This window comes from Trametes versicolor (assembly GCF_000271585.1).
Source record: "Trametes versicolor FP-101664 SS1 unplaced genomic scaffold TRAVEscaffold_4, whole genome shotgun sequence".
NCBI lineage: Eukaryota > Fungi > Basidiomycota > Agaricomycetes > Polyporales > Polyporaceae > Trametes > Trametes versicolor.
In genome coordinates this window covers 366,462-380,989 of record NW_007360324.1, presented here as the reverse complement: position 1 = coordinate 380,989, position 14,528 = coordinate 366,462, and the positions used below count along the sequence as shown (strand labels likewise).

General features: G+C 53.7%; 5 protein-coding genes across 5 annotated transcripts; 1 reads left to right on the top strand and 4 right to left on the bottom strand.

Moving 5' to 3' along the window:
* Positions 1–505: 505 nt before the first annotated feature.
* On the top strand, positions 506–3,397 carry TRAVEDRAFT_45355 (alcohol oxidase; the record flags this gene model as incomplete). Its single annotated transcript, XM_008038054.1, has 19 exons — positions 506–572; positions 639–671; positions 729–845; positions 897–1,078; positions 1,128–1,283; positions 1,332–1,418; positions 1,473–1,616; positions 1,677–1,812; positions 1,870–1,905; positions 1,970–2,049; positions 2,100–2,154; positions 2,220–2,268; positions 2,326–2,617; positions 2,672–2,695; positions 2,745–2,811; positions 2,865–2,991; positions 3,050–3,123; positions 3,185–3,309; positions 3,365–3,397. The coding sequence occupies 19 exons, from the start codon at positions 506–508 to the stop codon at positions 3,395–3,397; spliced, it is 1,884 nt and encodes a 627-aa protein (XP_008036245.1).
* Positions 3,398–3,820: 423 nt separating this feature from the next.
* Positions 3,821–6,460, bottom strand: TRAVEDRAFT_119832 (GMC oxidoreductase; the record flags this gene model as incomplete). Its single annotated transcript, XM_008038388.1, has 15 exons — positions 3,821–4,137; positions 4,184–4,341; positions 4,399–4,599; positions 4,658–4,748; positions 4,870–4,947; positions 4,995–5,030; positions 5,089–5,263; positions 5,328–5,408; positions 5,466–5,651; positions 5,709–5,770; positions 5,833–5,862; positions 5,969–6,015; positions 6,078–6,174; positions 6,231–6,313; positions 6,366–6,460. The coding sequence occupies 15 exons, from the start codon at positions 6,458–6,460 to the stop codon at positions 3,821–3,823; spliced, it is 1,737 nt and encodes a 578-aa protein (XP_008036579.1).
* Positions 6,461–7,076: 616 nt separating this feature from the next.
* TRAVEDRAFT_57469 (uncharacterized protein) lies at positions 7,077–8,374 on the bottom strand (the record flags this gene model as incomplete). Its single annotated transcript, XM_008038251.1, has 3 exons — positions 7,077–7,536; positions 7,599–8,183; positions 8,327–8,374. 3 exons carry the CDS (start codon positions 8,372–8,374, stop codon positions 7,081–7,083), a joined length of 1,089 nt encoding a protein of 362 aa, XP_008036442.1. The 3' UTR covers positions 7,077–7,080.
* Positions 8,375–8,456: 82 nt separating this feature from the next.
* Positions 8,457–9,859, bottom strand: TRAVEDRAFT_164606 (uncharacterized protein). Its single transcript, XM_008038387.1, has 7 exons — positions 9,745–9,859; positions 9,665–9,693; positions 9,348–9,611; positions 9,124–9,293; positions 8,924–9,065; positions 8,744–8,871; positions 8,457–8,691 (listed from the first exon to the last, which is right to left on the bottom strand). The coding sequence occupies exons 1-7, from the start codon at positions 9,809–9,811 to the stop codon at positions 8,514–8,516; spliced, it is 978 nt and encodes a 325-aa protein (XP_008036578.1). The 5' UTR covers positions 9,812–9,859; the 3' UTR covers positions 8,457–8,513.
* A 2,677-nt stretch (positions 9,860–12,536) lies between these two features.
* Positions 12,537–14,500, bottom strand: TRAVEDRAFT_145197 (18S rRNA biogenesis protein; the record flags this gene model as incomplete). Its single annotated transcript, XM_008038386.1, has 8 exons — positions 12,537–13,162; positions 13,214–13,459; positions 13,509–13,634; positions 13,685–13,809; positions 13,875–13,946; positions 14,009–14,184; positions 14,234–14,305; positions 14,365–14,500. The coding sequence occupies 8 exons, from the start codon at positions 14,498–14,500 to the stop codon at positions 13,018–13,020; spliced, it is 1,098 nt and encodes a 365-aa protein (XP_008036577.1). The 3' UTR covers positions 12,537–13,017.
* Between the last annotated feature and the right edge of the window lie 28 nt (positions 14,501–14,528).

Sequence of the window (14,528 nt, the reverse complement as noted above, 5' to 3'; positions counted from 1 at the left end):
GCACTCGTCTAAGTTGTTGGTACTTCGGTCCTGAAGGTCTAACGACTTAGATTCCGAACATCGGAGGTCAGCCGTCAATCCTCATGCCATACAGTTCCCGCGCAATCCGACGGTGCCCGTCCCGCAGTACTTCTGTGATGACAGTGACCGGCATCGATTGCGGGTATGTACGTGTACTCTTCTAACTTCTGCACAGCGGCCACGATGCTAGTACGTCGAAGATATCATCTCAAATTCTCATGGATCCGCATGGCTTGCAAGCGTAGTATCTCCGCTCCATGTTCTAGAAGCGGTTACGTTGACTCTCATGGCTGTATTGGCGGCGCAAGGTACGTTACATTGTAACACGGTGCTAAGGAGACTACTGAATAATTTGTCATGGGGAGGTACCACTGATGGGGAGAACATCCTATTCCTTGTATACTCTTTAGCATCTTCCTGGCGCTTCAGAGAAGGGCTTTATATCGTCCTCGCCAGTGTTTTGGCAGGATCATCCCCGCCCAAGATGTATCTAGTATACCTGTCCATCCTCTTGTGCGCCTGTACATCCGTGACCGGCACTACGCCTCAAGGTATGCCCACCTCATTACGCTCATTCAATGAACGAACATTTTATTCGAATTCGTTTCCTTGAACAGGAACACACGCAGAATACGACTACGTTATCGTTGGTACGCGCATACCAAGTATCTCTCGATGACGAAACGGCGCTAAAGGCACGGATGCAGGTGGAGGAACTGCCGGCCTCGTCGTCGCCGCTCGTCTGAGTGAAGATCCTACGATAACGGTAGCGGTAGTTGAAGCCGGCGTCCATCATGTCAACGAGCCGCTGGTGGACACTCCGCGTAAGTCTACCGAATACAAACGACGCCGATATCGACTAATAGTATATACAGAGTTCTTTGGGCGAGCCATCGGGAACCCCGCCTTCGACTGGAACTTCCAGACGGTGCCGCAACCAGCTCTAAACAACGCGAGCGTGCACCAGGCCAGAGGCAAAATGCTCGGTGGGTCAAGTGGGCTCAATTTCATGGCCTGGAACCGAGCGTCTGCGAAGGAGTATGATGCATGGGAAGAGGTACTGCGTAGCGTTAGCTGTGGAGATGCAGTATTAATTACTTTTGTAGCTCGGCGCAACAGGATGGAACTGGAAATTCTTGCTGCCATATCACAAGAAGAGCGAGACCGCATCTCCCCCGCCCCCTCAGGGAATCTTGCCTGGCGCTGTCGAACTTCCAGAGTCGGTCTTCGACGTGTTTCATGGGCAGTCGGGGCCTATACAGGTTAGTGCTGTTGCAAGCTCTGAGTGACTAGGGTATTCATAGTTTCAGCCGTCGTACAACGACTTCTACAGCAACCTGACGGCGCCCTACGTGCAGACAATCAACGGTTTAGGGATTCCGACAAATAGCGACGCTGTCAGTAGTCGTATGATTTTCCGAGGGTAGTTACTGTGGGCTAACGCACCTCAGTATACCGGACATGCAACTGGAATATACAACACTGAACACGCTGTCGACAAGAAGAAGGACGTCGGGCAGCGCTCATACGCAGCGAGCACATATTACAATATCAGCGCAGACCGCCCTAACTTGACAGTGTTTTTGACCACGCAGGTAACGATCTCCCTGATGGATGCATGTACGGCAATCTTCAATTTACGGGATCTCTCGCAGGCGACCAAGATCGACTTTGAATCATCGTCTAACTACAGCCATCCATTGAAAGCTTCTGGCGTGAATGTAGTGGCAATCAACTCTACCGGATTCACCGGCACCCTTTTAGCACGAAAGGAAGTTATCCTCTCTGCGGGTAAGCCAAGTTGATACAGCCCTTATGTGCTATTGCAAAGCATCATCTATGCTCCAGGAGCCATCCAGACCCCTCAAATGCTTGAGCTTTCGGGTGAGCCTGCTCTCTCGACATGCCTGGTCGTAAAAAAAAATCTCAATCTCACGATTCCCTATAGGTATCGGAAACCAGGCAATCTTAGAGCCGCTTGGAATCGAAACGTTGATCGACCTTCCCGGAGTCGGCGAGAACCTGCAGGTACACGGACCCGATTCAACTCTCGCTATGCCGTACTGATAACGACGCAGGACCAGCCTTTTATCGCATTAGACTTCGAACTGAGGGGTCATTTCTGGACGTACGGTATGGGCATCTCTTCTATTTCTACGCCGTGCATTATATGGCAGCTACTGACTTGAACTTGCTAGACATGCTGAGAAATAACGAAACGTTCTTACTTGACCAAGAACAAGAATAGTAAGGTTGCACACGGGGTTCTGCGTACGAGTGCTTACATGGCACTGGTGCTGCCAGTGCCGTGAACCATACAGGCGTATTTGCCCAGCTGGCCTCCCCACGAACATTCCCACCATTCACGGCGTGTACTCCGCCGGGTGCTGCGGCGAAGATTCGCGAGCTCGCGCTCTCGCTCTCGGCGTCGCCCGACATCTCCCCGCTTGCAAGGGCGCAGTACCAGATCCAAGACGGCTGGTTATCTGACGACGACGTGGCTCATATAGAGGTTATTATGACGCCAGGCGGAGGCTCAACGTCGATTCCTGCGACTCCGAATAAGACTTACGTGACGCTTAGCCTCGGACTGATGGTGAGTTGTGTTCACTCTATGGATGCAGCGTGACACTTATGTTCCGTTTCTTAGCATCCTTTCGCTCGGGGTACAGTTGTGAGGACTTTCCACATCTCGTTTATTTCGTGCAACTCATATAGCGTAGCATATCAACAGCAGTGACCCACTTGCAGCGCCAGTCATCGACCCCAAGTACGTGGGGAATGATGTGGGTAAGAGCCTGTCCTCGAGGCGCCACCCTACCTGCCCTTACTATCTGCCGTAGATTTCGAGTCGATGCTTGAAAGCGTCAAGTTCGCGCAAAAAATCGCTGCCAGTCCACCTCTGGTGGATGCTGTGGCGGGGTCCCATAACCCTCCCGCAAACTCCACGGACGAAGCAGGCCTCATTGCGTAAGAATTATCTCACCAGTGCACAGTATGGATATCGAACGGATCACTATCTATGTAGATACTTGAGGGCTGCGACCGGGCCATTCTTCCACCCCGCTGGAACTGCTGCCATGGTTTCACGTTCGCTCGGAGGTGAGCTTTCCTGCTCCCTCGGCTATATCCTGTGCCGTCGTACTGAAAAAGAGTCATGTAGGTGTCGTCGATCCCACATCCCTCAAGGTGTATGGCACCTCGAACCTGCGCGTGGTAGACGCGTCACTGGTGCCTATGCAGATCGCAGCGCACCTGCAAACCGCTGTTTATGCGATTGCCGAAAGGGTAGGTGTTATACTATCTCGCCGGGTTCGTAGCGCATTGCTGAAACGAACACAAGGCTTCGGACATCATCAAACAAGAGCTGTATTGACTTTCTGTCTGCGATTATCTCATCCACTCGGTATAGCCCACGTCTGGGGTTATGAACCGTCGAAACGAAGAGTAACTGAAACACCATCCGTAGCACTGAAGGGACTATCACGTATATGCAAATCCTATCGTACACGTCGTAGTACACATTTCAAGTTCAACAGTTCCTGGTCTACAGCGGGGCGGGGTAACTCGTAACGCCTTTGATGATGTCCGCAGCCTATGTGCGAAGTCAGACGATGATGAGAGAGAACAACTTCCATTACAAACCTTCTCGGCGAGAGCATAGATCGTAGACTGAATGTGAGCAGACACCTCCTGATGAACGCAATACTATTAGTGCGTGACGGAACAAGAATGATGCTGGACGCACGAAAGGGAGGACAGACGCGTCGACCTTACCACGCGTTCCAACGCTCACATGTCAGTCCGACATCCCGATACTAATAAATGTAAGCAGGCGTACCACGCGCAGGTTGGCGGTCCCGTAGACCCTCAAATCCGGACTCACGACTCCGCCGTCCTCCCGCGGGAGCATTGCGGCAGACCCGATCGGATGGTACACCGTGTTGCAGTTGTCCTTGATATATTTGACCAGTGCCTCGTCTGTTGCGCTCTGTTCGGGGCTCGGTGCGACCTGCTTGCGCACGACGTCGCACAGAGGGGTGGTCTGATACAGCTTGAGCGTGAACTTGATCAGCGCGAGCATCATCTCCAGATCGACCGGGTTCGCGAAGTAGTCTGCAGAGGATCAGCACATGCTCGATACATGCAAGAATGCGCGTACTTGGGTCTATCGCTGGCGGATGCTTCGGGTCTGCGGAAACGATGTGGACGGAACCGCGCGAAAGCGGGTGCATTGTTGTCGCCAGTACAGATGAGTACCGGGTGTTGGGTTCCGGTTTTAGACCGCAAGGGAGGAAGAAACCTGGGAAGGGGATCAATCTACAGAGAAGTGTTTATGAGCACAAGGGGTTGCTGGGATGTACATGACGGTCCTACTCTGCCTCCGCAGACGTTTCGTCGTCGAGCCATTTCATCTGAAGTTCGAGCTGCTTCTTCACGCCTGGAGGCGCGGCCAGGATCGCGTTTTCGCCCATTTCCTTCCACTTTCTCACCTGGTCGTCGGATGCAAGCGCCTTCGCGGGTACGAAGCCAAGGACTGTCGCCAGTGCAGAGGAGAGGTATCCCTTCTGCGCTTTGCTAAGACAGAGTGTGCTAGCCATGAATATGGAATGCAATGCGTCAATGATGTACTGACTATAGCTCTTGTTGTAGCTTCGATTCTTCCGGGTCCTGTAGAAAATCGACGGTTTCGTACTTGGGATCGATCTCGTGTATCATTATTACCCCTTCATGGTCCTACGGGATGTGAGACGCACTTTCTACGGGCGTTTATGAGGGGGTAAATACCTCTAGTAGCCGTGTCAGCCCATGTGTGTTCGGGATGTTACAAGACCGCTCACTACTTACGTAGATTCTCGCCTACGCCCGGCAGGTCAAGCAGGATTTTGATTCCGTATTTGTTCAGTATATCCCCTTTCCCGATACCTATGAATGTGTCAGCGGAAACAACTGGTGAGTTACATTCAACATACCAGAAAGTTCGAGGAGCTGAGGACTCTGAAACACTCCTGAGACGGCGTAGGATCTCAGTATCGACACTTGTGACAGGGGCAAAGTATGGCGAACCTGCACATAGAATGACCTCTTTGCGAGCCATGGCAGTGAACGTACTGTCTCCGTGAATGAACTCAACGCCAGTTGCTAGAAGCGGAGAGGACTCTGGACGGAAAATGATTCGCGAAACTGAGGAGCCTGTGGTGACGACAAGGTTCTTTCGTCCGGCGTTAGGCTCGAAATAAGCCTGAATAGAGGAGTTGACAATGAGCTTGCGTACACGCAAGCCCAAAGACAGGCGTGGAACGCACATTAGCGGAGTAGCTCCTCGTCGCAGTCCGCGGATCAACGGCCGCGAAGGTGGTGACTGAGCCAACGTTGATCCCGTTGCTCTGCACGTCTAGTGAGACTACATGCATAGAGCACAGAGTGCCAGCATGGCTACGTACTGGTTCTGGGTTCTTTGGCACGCCTAGCGTCTCTAGGGCGTCGGTGATGTGGATGTGCAAAGTGTTGAAGTTTGTGGGGTACGACTTCACCACTGGACCCGAGTTCCCGTGCCACTCATCCCTTTGAGTAGCGGGGATGCCGTACTCTGGCCGGACGTCGGAAGAGAGGGGTATGGTTGTTTCGGCCTGCACACCATGAACAATATCATCAATACGCGTACCAGTGACTACCAGATACCTAACCTTCTTCATGTACTTCAGAAATTCTGCCCAGTTCCAGCCTGGATTGCCTAGCGTTTCGAGGGCTGGAGGAAATGCATATTGTTGTTACATTGACAGGAGGATTTGCGCACACGGGCACGCTCACCATCGTATTCGCGGGCTGAAGCTCTATGGGCTGGTGAGAACTTGTGAGTACCGAACTCACTAGCTACAGTCTCACCGGTTGTAGAGCAGCAGATTTAACTGGTTATGAATTACGGTGAGATAGTTGAAAAAGTCACAGCACTCGGGTTTGCTCACCATGGAAGAACCTCCCAGAGCCTTCCCTCTAAAAAGTCAACAGTGAGTATGGCTTCACTAAGGAGAGCATTTTCACGCGCGACTACCGACCGCGGTTGGAAGATGCTTCTGTCGTTCACATGCTTCTGAGGGTCAGACGAGAATGACCAGTCGTACTGAGGGTTACCGATCAACGAGCCACAGAGACCTTGGTCGCAGTTAACGACTGTCGAGTCAGTTTCGACACGCATATGCCGTACATACCAGGCACTGAGATCCCTTCGACGCCGCGGTGCCATTCTCCTGCCTCGATAGCTCCGACAGTAACGGCGGGGTCTTCTGAGAGACTGATAACAATCCATTTAGCTTGGGGTATGGTAACATGACGAGCTATCGTACCGAGCAGCGAGGACGAGCCCGGTAGTTCCTCCGCCGACGATGATATAGTCGAACGTGGTCGACGCAAAGACCTCTGCGGTTGCGGGAGACGTCATATATGCTTGGGTGTTGTGCGACTGCGCCGTGAGTTGGGGGAGGGGGTGAATGGATGATGGGCTGTCGACAAGAAGGGGGCTATGCATATCTCGGACGGAGCTGGCCGTTTAAGTACTGTGTACACTTACAGCGATATTACTGGACGTCCGCCGTGTAAACATACCGGTTCTTGACGTACATTCGACACCACACTCAGGGATACGAATGTAGCATCGACCAGTAATCGACCAGTACCAATCGATAGGAACTTCTAGCCTGTTGTTCCACATGGTCGCATAAAGATGCTGGGAGGTTGTTTCTCATGCACGTCTCTGTGGGCGTCGCGAATGTCAGATAGGAATCGAAGCAGCACTAGTACTGATATGTTTTCTCTTACCTTGCTCAAAATTATATCGGATAACGTTCGACGTGACGCATAACTCCTCCGCCGCACACAAGTGAATGCACCACAAGGGAAGGTATCCTTTGTTGGCATTTTTCGACAGCAAGTCGAAAGGGCTAAACAATCAATCGCAGTTAGCCAGCATTGAAGGCTTGCTCGACATGGATGAGTGATCCGCGGCATATCAGCGACTACACAGTTCAACAGTTGCCCACCACAGTTCCTATGATCGAAAAATCATGTCGCATTGTGAGGGTCTGGCGATAGCATATCCTCTACAGCTTTCGCAGACTTGTCGATCTGTCCCAAGCAAGCATCGAACCACTTCCGAGGGTCCTTTTTCGCCTTCGCCCCATTGCCGCTTTTCACCTCGCCCACGCTGAGAGCGCCCATTGCATTCGCGAGGTCCGTCTCCGGAGGGAGGAAGACATCGGTCACTACCGATGTGTGAAGGTGCCTGACAGCGTCCGAGAACGCTGAGACCGCGGATGATAGGGCGGCGGGCTGTTGAGGCGCGTAGAGGGCGGCGATCACTTCCTCGAGCGCAAGGACGACGGCGTGGGATCGGGAAGGTAAGGCATCCAAAGCAGCGGTAAGGGCTTCCGAGTCTAGCTGTGGCCCAGATAGTCCGGCGAGCACGTCCGGCACGACACGTTTGTGCAACAGGGTCGCGAAACGCACGAGGGGTTGTACCTTCATGTCCAGGTAGATTGAGTATCTCGGAGACATGTTCGGAATATGTGGGAGATACACACCTTCCGCGTTCGCTCGAGCTCGATCTCAGACATCTTCTTGCTTGACCCAAAGCCAAGCTCGTCCCACTCGTCATCGAAACCCCCCGTGTCCATATCATCCTCGTCGCCCCCCTCGAGCATGGAGTTGATCTCTTCGAGGGAATCTTCGAGCATGCCCCGATCCGCCGTCCACCTCCCCTTCACCGCGGCGAGATTGTCCGCAGGAATCTCGCGCCGCGCCTTCTCGACGAGATCATGCACGGTCCCCGTCCGCACCAGATACTCTTCGCCTCCATTTTCAATGAAGGTGTCCGCTAGAGAACTCACGGTGGCGCAGATATCACGGGTCGCCTGCCTAGCATACGACGATAGCGTGGTACCGTGAAGATCGTAGAGGGTAGCGCATGTCGCAAGGGAGGTGATGGATGTTCCGAGGTCGCTGATGGGCGCAATGGCAGCCGTGTACGAAGGAGCGGATGGGCGTAGAACGAGTGTCAACTTCGTTGTAGAGGTGTAGACAAGAGTCAAGAGCGACTGGTAGTCCTTCTGCAGGACTGGGCAAGAGGGGCGTTCAGACAGTAGCGCGGTTTGCGGTGGGGAGAGCGGCTGTCGGAGGGCATCGATGGCTGCAGAACATGTTTCTCTCAAAAGCCGCAGTGCAGCGAGGGCTGGATACTGGTTTCGGTCAACGTCTGCGACAACGACGGAGGTCGGAGCACATGCCTTTCTCAAGTTCTGGATTGTGGCACTGGCTCATGGTGAAGGTAGAGGTTAAGCAGGTTCGCGTTAGCGCCCATTATTTCCGGCGCGCATTATTTTATTGCTTTAAAATTCAGATGTTCACGCTTGAGAAAACACTAAACGGGGTGGAGCAAAACAAAACTAATGGTACAAGTAGCATACATATCAACGTAACGGTACACCTAGTGCCCTCGCTCAAGCCGCTACGGCAGAGGAAGACGACGCGAAGGCGTTTCCTGACTTCGAGCCCGAAGCCGCCTTGCTCCTGCCCCACCGAACGCCCACTGTCTCTCCATCAATCTCGAGTCCGTTTGCCCACGCCTGGGCTGCAAGCTCTGCGGTAGCCCTATCTCTCCAGTTCACAAAGGCACACCTTCGACACGATGTCAGCACTTCATCATACACGCATTGGTCGAACCTCATACCTGGACTTCCCAACGTGGACAACCGATTTCAGCTGCGAAGGCTGCACGGCGGGCAATGACTTCAGGACCCGAGTTCGTACGCTCTCCTCCGTGGAGGACGGGGACAATTGGGAGAGGAATAGAGAGGTCTACAGAACCCAGTGAGCCCCTCTATCTTGACAGGCAAGATGTGTGACGTACAATGTTCTGATCTTCTGGTGGTTGCAGTCCCATATTCGCAGCATGAGTAGACATGATCTTCTTCGCGACCGGATCGTTGCGTCCATGATATCTGTCCTGGATGTTTTGTTTTGACAACTCATTTTGTACGGGCTTCTCGTGGCTGGAAGAGCGGCGACTATCAGGTATGGACAAAGACGGAGCCTGGCTCAACTACTGACCGGTAAGGGCAAGCGTCGCCACGATTGCACTCTCCCTTGGCGTAGAAGGAGCAGACATGGGGTTTGTTGCGCTTGTAGTAAGGGTCGGTGCGGGCTAGCTGCTTCAACATGTCCTTGCCTGCGCTAGATGTCCGGTTGAGGTCCAGGAGGGACTTCGCCGCACCGTCAAGCTGCGATAGAGTTGGGTTTGAGAGGTTTATGACGAAACAGGTTCATAGACATACCTTGCTCTCCATATTCTGAGCATAGTACTCCCGGTTGATTTCGCTCGTAGGTGCTTCACTCTCCACACCCAGCGCGGTGTCGCGAACTTGCGTCGGGAGCCCATACTCGAGATCCAGGAGACATGTTTGGCAGACATTCTTGATCTTGGCGCAGGTCTGGCAAATGACGGTGGTCTTGAACCGCATACCGGTTCCAGGGTTCCAGCGGAAGACGGTGAAAGGTCGGGCACAGGTGCCACAAGAACGACCGAACTCTTGTTTCGACTGGCCATTTCATTGTCAATATGCAACCTGAAGAAGAGCAAGGAATAACATACCATACGAACGAAGGGATTGTCACCCAAGCCTGGCCGTGGTCTGAGTCGTTGAAACACAGTAAAGGACGCGTTCTACTCACATGTCTCACATAGGATAGGGAACTCGCTCTGTTCCCATCCAGCCTTGTTTATGTCCGCCTTCGGCATAGTGTATAATGGGCTCAGAAGAGTTGCAGCTAGACAAAGAAGGCCCAGGGCGGAGGGGAGGATAGAGAGCAGGAGCACTGGCACACCGAGTTCAATGACAACTCCGCCACCGACTACGAGAGACGCCCGTATTAGTCAGCGCTCTGGATATGGCTGTCATGCCGTCGCAAAGAATGACGTCGCAAAAGAAGCCGTTAAGGTTCGGATTAGGGTTCGGATTAGGGTTCGGGATTAGGGTTCGGGTTTTGCCGGGGTTAGACGCCTCCAACCTCCTCTCCCCCCCAGAGGGAGCCGGTCTGGAATAACACGCGAACGAGGCTTTAGTGTACCCGCCTGAGTGTTCCCGGCTTGGGGGACCCCCCGAGCGGAGCGAGGGAGGGGAGGGAACACGAATGGCGGGCCCTCTTCGCGCAAAAAACGCTAAGTCCAGACTATAAGCGCCCTTCCCAATCGGGGACGTTCTCTACTATTTCCTCAAACAAATCTCGATGGTGCGACGTCATTCTTTGCGACGGCCGACCAGCCTCTGGATATCCCTGCGTCGGCGCTTGAGCGTCTTCCAGCCTGCCACCAATATCGAGTGTACTGACAAGCTGAGCCCTTTCGCAGCGCACGTACGTGTGCTTACACTCGAGTCACATTGGCCTGAACGAACTGATATCTCAACCTTGTTCAGAACGCGTGAAATCGCGCAAACCACGCTACGTCGCATGGACGTGAACCAGGTATGTTTACAGGCGCTACCACACTTCCGACGAGGCGCAGCTGCCATGCGCGTCGACTCTGGCCAATCCAACTTCACTGTTGTCGTAAAAAACTGGCTGACAATGTAATCTCAGCCAACAGACGTTAGCTCATGACGTAGAAATCACTACATGTTGCCATGTCGTCCAACGGCGCATCCTTTCTACCTCGACTTGAATCTGTCTTCTACGCTGTCTTCGACGTTGATTTGGGACCCAAGATCATCTCTCAAGTCCCTGAGGGTCTCATCGCTACTTCCTCGTCGTCTGGGCATGCATCTGGAGCATCTAGCAGCACGCTCTATACGGCCTCGCCTGCCTCATCCACCCCTTCACTGGCAGACCTCGACCCTCCCTCGCGTCACCCATCAAGTTCTGTCTTGTCTTCTCCGACTACGCAAAGGCTAGAGACCAAAAGTCTGCTCTCCCCTAATAAGTCTACCACCCCCCTCAACCGCTTTTTCTTCACCTTCGATGACATCTCAAAATACGTCATTCCTCCCAAGGCGCTATGCGGCAGGCTTGTCATTTGCGCTGCCAAGAGCCACCGCGTCCTCGGTCTGCCTGTGAGGCTGGACGAAGAGTATTACCCGCGGAACTACTTCTTGTACAACGTGTGCTTCGTGTTCGAACGCACCGCAGATCTCAGCTGCTACGAACCGGTGGCCAGGAAAGTCAGCCGAGTGCTCACCACGTGCGAGGTCAGTCGTGCCACAGGTTGCAGTTGGGTGGGCACTGACCTGGCTGTAGAAAGAATCTCGTTTCCTGTCTTCGCCTGACAGCGCCCCCGCTATCCATGCCGTTCTCGAGCAACTCTATGAAGACCTGAACTCGTACTCGGAGACGTCTATACCTATCGACAGGTTCAATTCAATAGAACTGAAGATATTCCCGTTCTATCCTAATCCCCCACCAGTAAAGGACTGGATGGTGCCCCTAGCACTCATCAACCTCACCAACAGGATAGAACCCAACTGGGATTTGACTATCGTAAAGGTAACCACAACTAGGTCACCGTGGGGTAGGTGTCTGTCTCATCACATATGTTGTGAAGGTATGCCCCTACATCGACGGCACCAACCATATCAGCCGCATCGCGCGTCTAGCAAACTGCGACCTCAACTTGACTCGTCTCGCTATATCTCACCTACTGTACGGGAGATCTTTTTACAAAACTACATTGGCGTTAATCGTTGCCCACTCAGCTACTACCAAGTCATAATGTTGATGGATATCTTCCAATACTCAAACATGTACACGCTGCGGAAAAGCATCCAATGGCTCGCAGGGGAAGAACATATCATCAAGGAATGCGGGCCATACGTGACAAAGCCTGGTGCGCCCGGCCCCCTGTTCTAGACACCGTGATGTTTGTTGACACTCCGCGTAGGCTGGGTTATTCCTGATTGGCCAAAGCTACTGCACCTGTATTCCCGGTTCAGGGCTGGTAAAACAGTTCGAGACTGGATGGAAGAGTTCGACGTGCACAAGCTCGGCATCGATGTCCGGCGATTCACCAGCTTCGGCGTCATTAAGGCAAGTGCGAGCAGAATGGAGTCGTCCACTTTCACTTACTCCCGCATACACCCATAGGGTTTCCTGCGCCGTGTACACCGGTGGCCGATCATCCTGCCGAACCCTGCTGAGCAACTGCCCGACCGCCGCGCGACCATGGCGTCCCTCGGCCGCAAACGTGGCAAAAGCTTCGCGTCCACCAACCAACCACCCGCAAGCTCTCCTCCGACTCGCGCAGAACAAGAGTCGCTCCGCGTACGTGCCCGTATCCCAGAAGCGCAACCCACCATCGCCTCCGCCGGCGCAGAGATCGTCGCAATATCCCCTTCAGCAACACGCGTAGCTCCCACCCGCCGCGCCAGCGCCGCCGAGAGCTCACTCGAGCAGCTCCGCACCCGTGACGGCCGTAAGCCGTTGCAGGACAAGGCGTACCAGACGATGTCGCGCCTGTACCCGCGCGCGTCGGAGACCGTCGCGCAGAACTTGAACCTGAAGGGCTCCGAGCGATTCAGCCACGCCTCGACGCGGTACATCTCGTCCTCGTCCCCGGACGCACTCGCGAGCGCGCTGAACGCGGAGCCGCTCGAGAGCGAGCACTCGAGCGGGGGACGGTCGGCAAAGCTGGGGCTCTTCCGCCCACGAACGAGTCTGAGCCGCGAGCCGTCACATGGGATGCTGCAGGGCGCGGCGCCGTTCCCGTCGGAACTGCTGCCGTGGTTGGATGGGGAGCACCATACGGACGAGATATGCACGCATTACGAGGTGGGGTGGCCGGTGCTGCGACAGTGGCTGTTCGCCGCTGGGGGTGGCGAGGAAGGTAGCGATGAGTATGGGCGAATATCCATTATCTACAGATAGGAAGTAGTGTTGCATTATACTTGCTGATACATGTATACAGACAGCGTTGAACCACGCATACCCGTGGATAGAGAGATGGTCAGCGAATGGTTATGCTAATGACCTGTTCGCGTTCACGTAGCCGATACCGTAGCAAGAGAGTACAAGCTCCGCAGAATCCGGATCGTTTGGCTCTGCGGAGGTGATCTTGAACGCGGTGCCGAAACACTCCTTGATGTCCCGCAATAGTTGTATTCTGGCAGCTCAAGTCAGGCTCAAGACCGCAGGACTCAATGTGAAAACGTACGTCCTGGCGGTCGGTTCGCCCATTCTACACCGACCAACGTCCTCGCTACCGAGAACCATCATCATGAGCACCAATGACTGGTGTTGCCTGTCGACGACGCCGCCTTTCTTGATCTCCGAAAGAAGAGCCCTGGCTGCAGTCAATGCGATGTCTTCAGGAGCCACACCGGGTTTCGATATGGCCTCAGCGCAGTGCATTGCTCCGGTCGTGGACTCCGCAAGCAGGGTCAAGGCATACCCCGGAGACCTGGTGCGAATGTCAGCACACAGGTAGCAGATGGGTAGACGCAACGCACTTTCCGCTCTCTTCTCCTTTGTATACGTCGGAGTATAGATAGATGTCGGGTATATAGCGGTTGAGGACAGAGCGGGCAGCTTCTATCATGCGATTTGAAAACTGGGGGTTGACGCGGACGGCATGCCTGGGAGAGGTTCAGCACACTGTGGTAGGTGACATCGGATTCAAACTCACGAGATACCGCGTATCCGCTTGACCTTTCCAAGATCCACAAAATTCAAGGTCTTGACCTGTTTCACGATGGGGCAGAGAAATTGTACCTCGCCCCCTCCAAGAGGAGCACTACCTCGCTTCTTAATCTGCGGAGCACGCATGAGCACATGTTTGGGGATTTGATTCGAATTGCAAGCATAGCGAGTCTTACCCGTAGCTCCAGCCCATCTGAGAGGCCGAACAGTTGCAGGTGGGGGAGCGTAACGGTTCGAATGATATCAACCTAAATTTCCAGAAATTTGTGTAAACAACGAACAGAGGTGCCGAGATTGGAGTGTAACGTACCGAGAGGTCGTGGTCGTCCGTTGTGATGCCTCTCAACGTAAGTTGCAATGGTTTCTTTGCGAAGGGAGCAAGCATAATGACGGGCTCCAGGAAGTATCCCATTGAGCGTGAGAGTGGGCATTCGTGAATAATGGATCCCCCAGCAATGATTCCGGGCTTGAGGAGGATGGCAGTACCTGCGCGGCTTGAGCAAAGACTGGGCACATATAAAGCCATGCAACTCACCGGTTACCGAAATCTCGATGATAGTGCCGTTTGTAGCCCTCTCCAGCAGCCTAAGCAAGCTAACCTCATAGTCTATATGCGCCAAAAGTATAAGAACGACGACCGCACAAAGCTTCAATGACTATGTATACCTCGCAGACCAGGGTTCTTGTCGTCCGTACGAATTTTGTCGATCCGGACCGGCTTCCCGCTGAGAATCGACAAGACCAGACGATGCCTGAGGTATTGGTGACCACTGAAGTGCAAGACGGTGGGTGCCTGGGCCATTTTGAGTGTGAAAGACGCGAAAGAACAG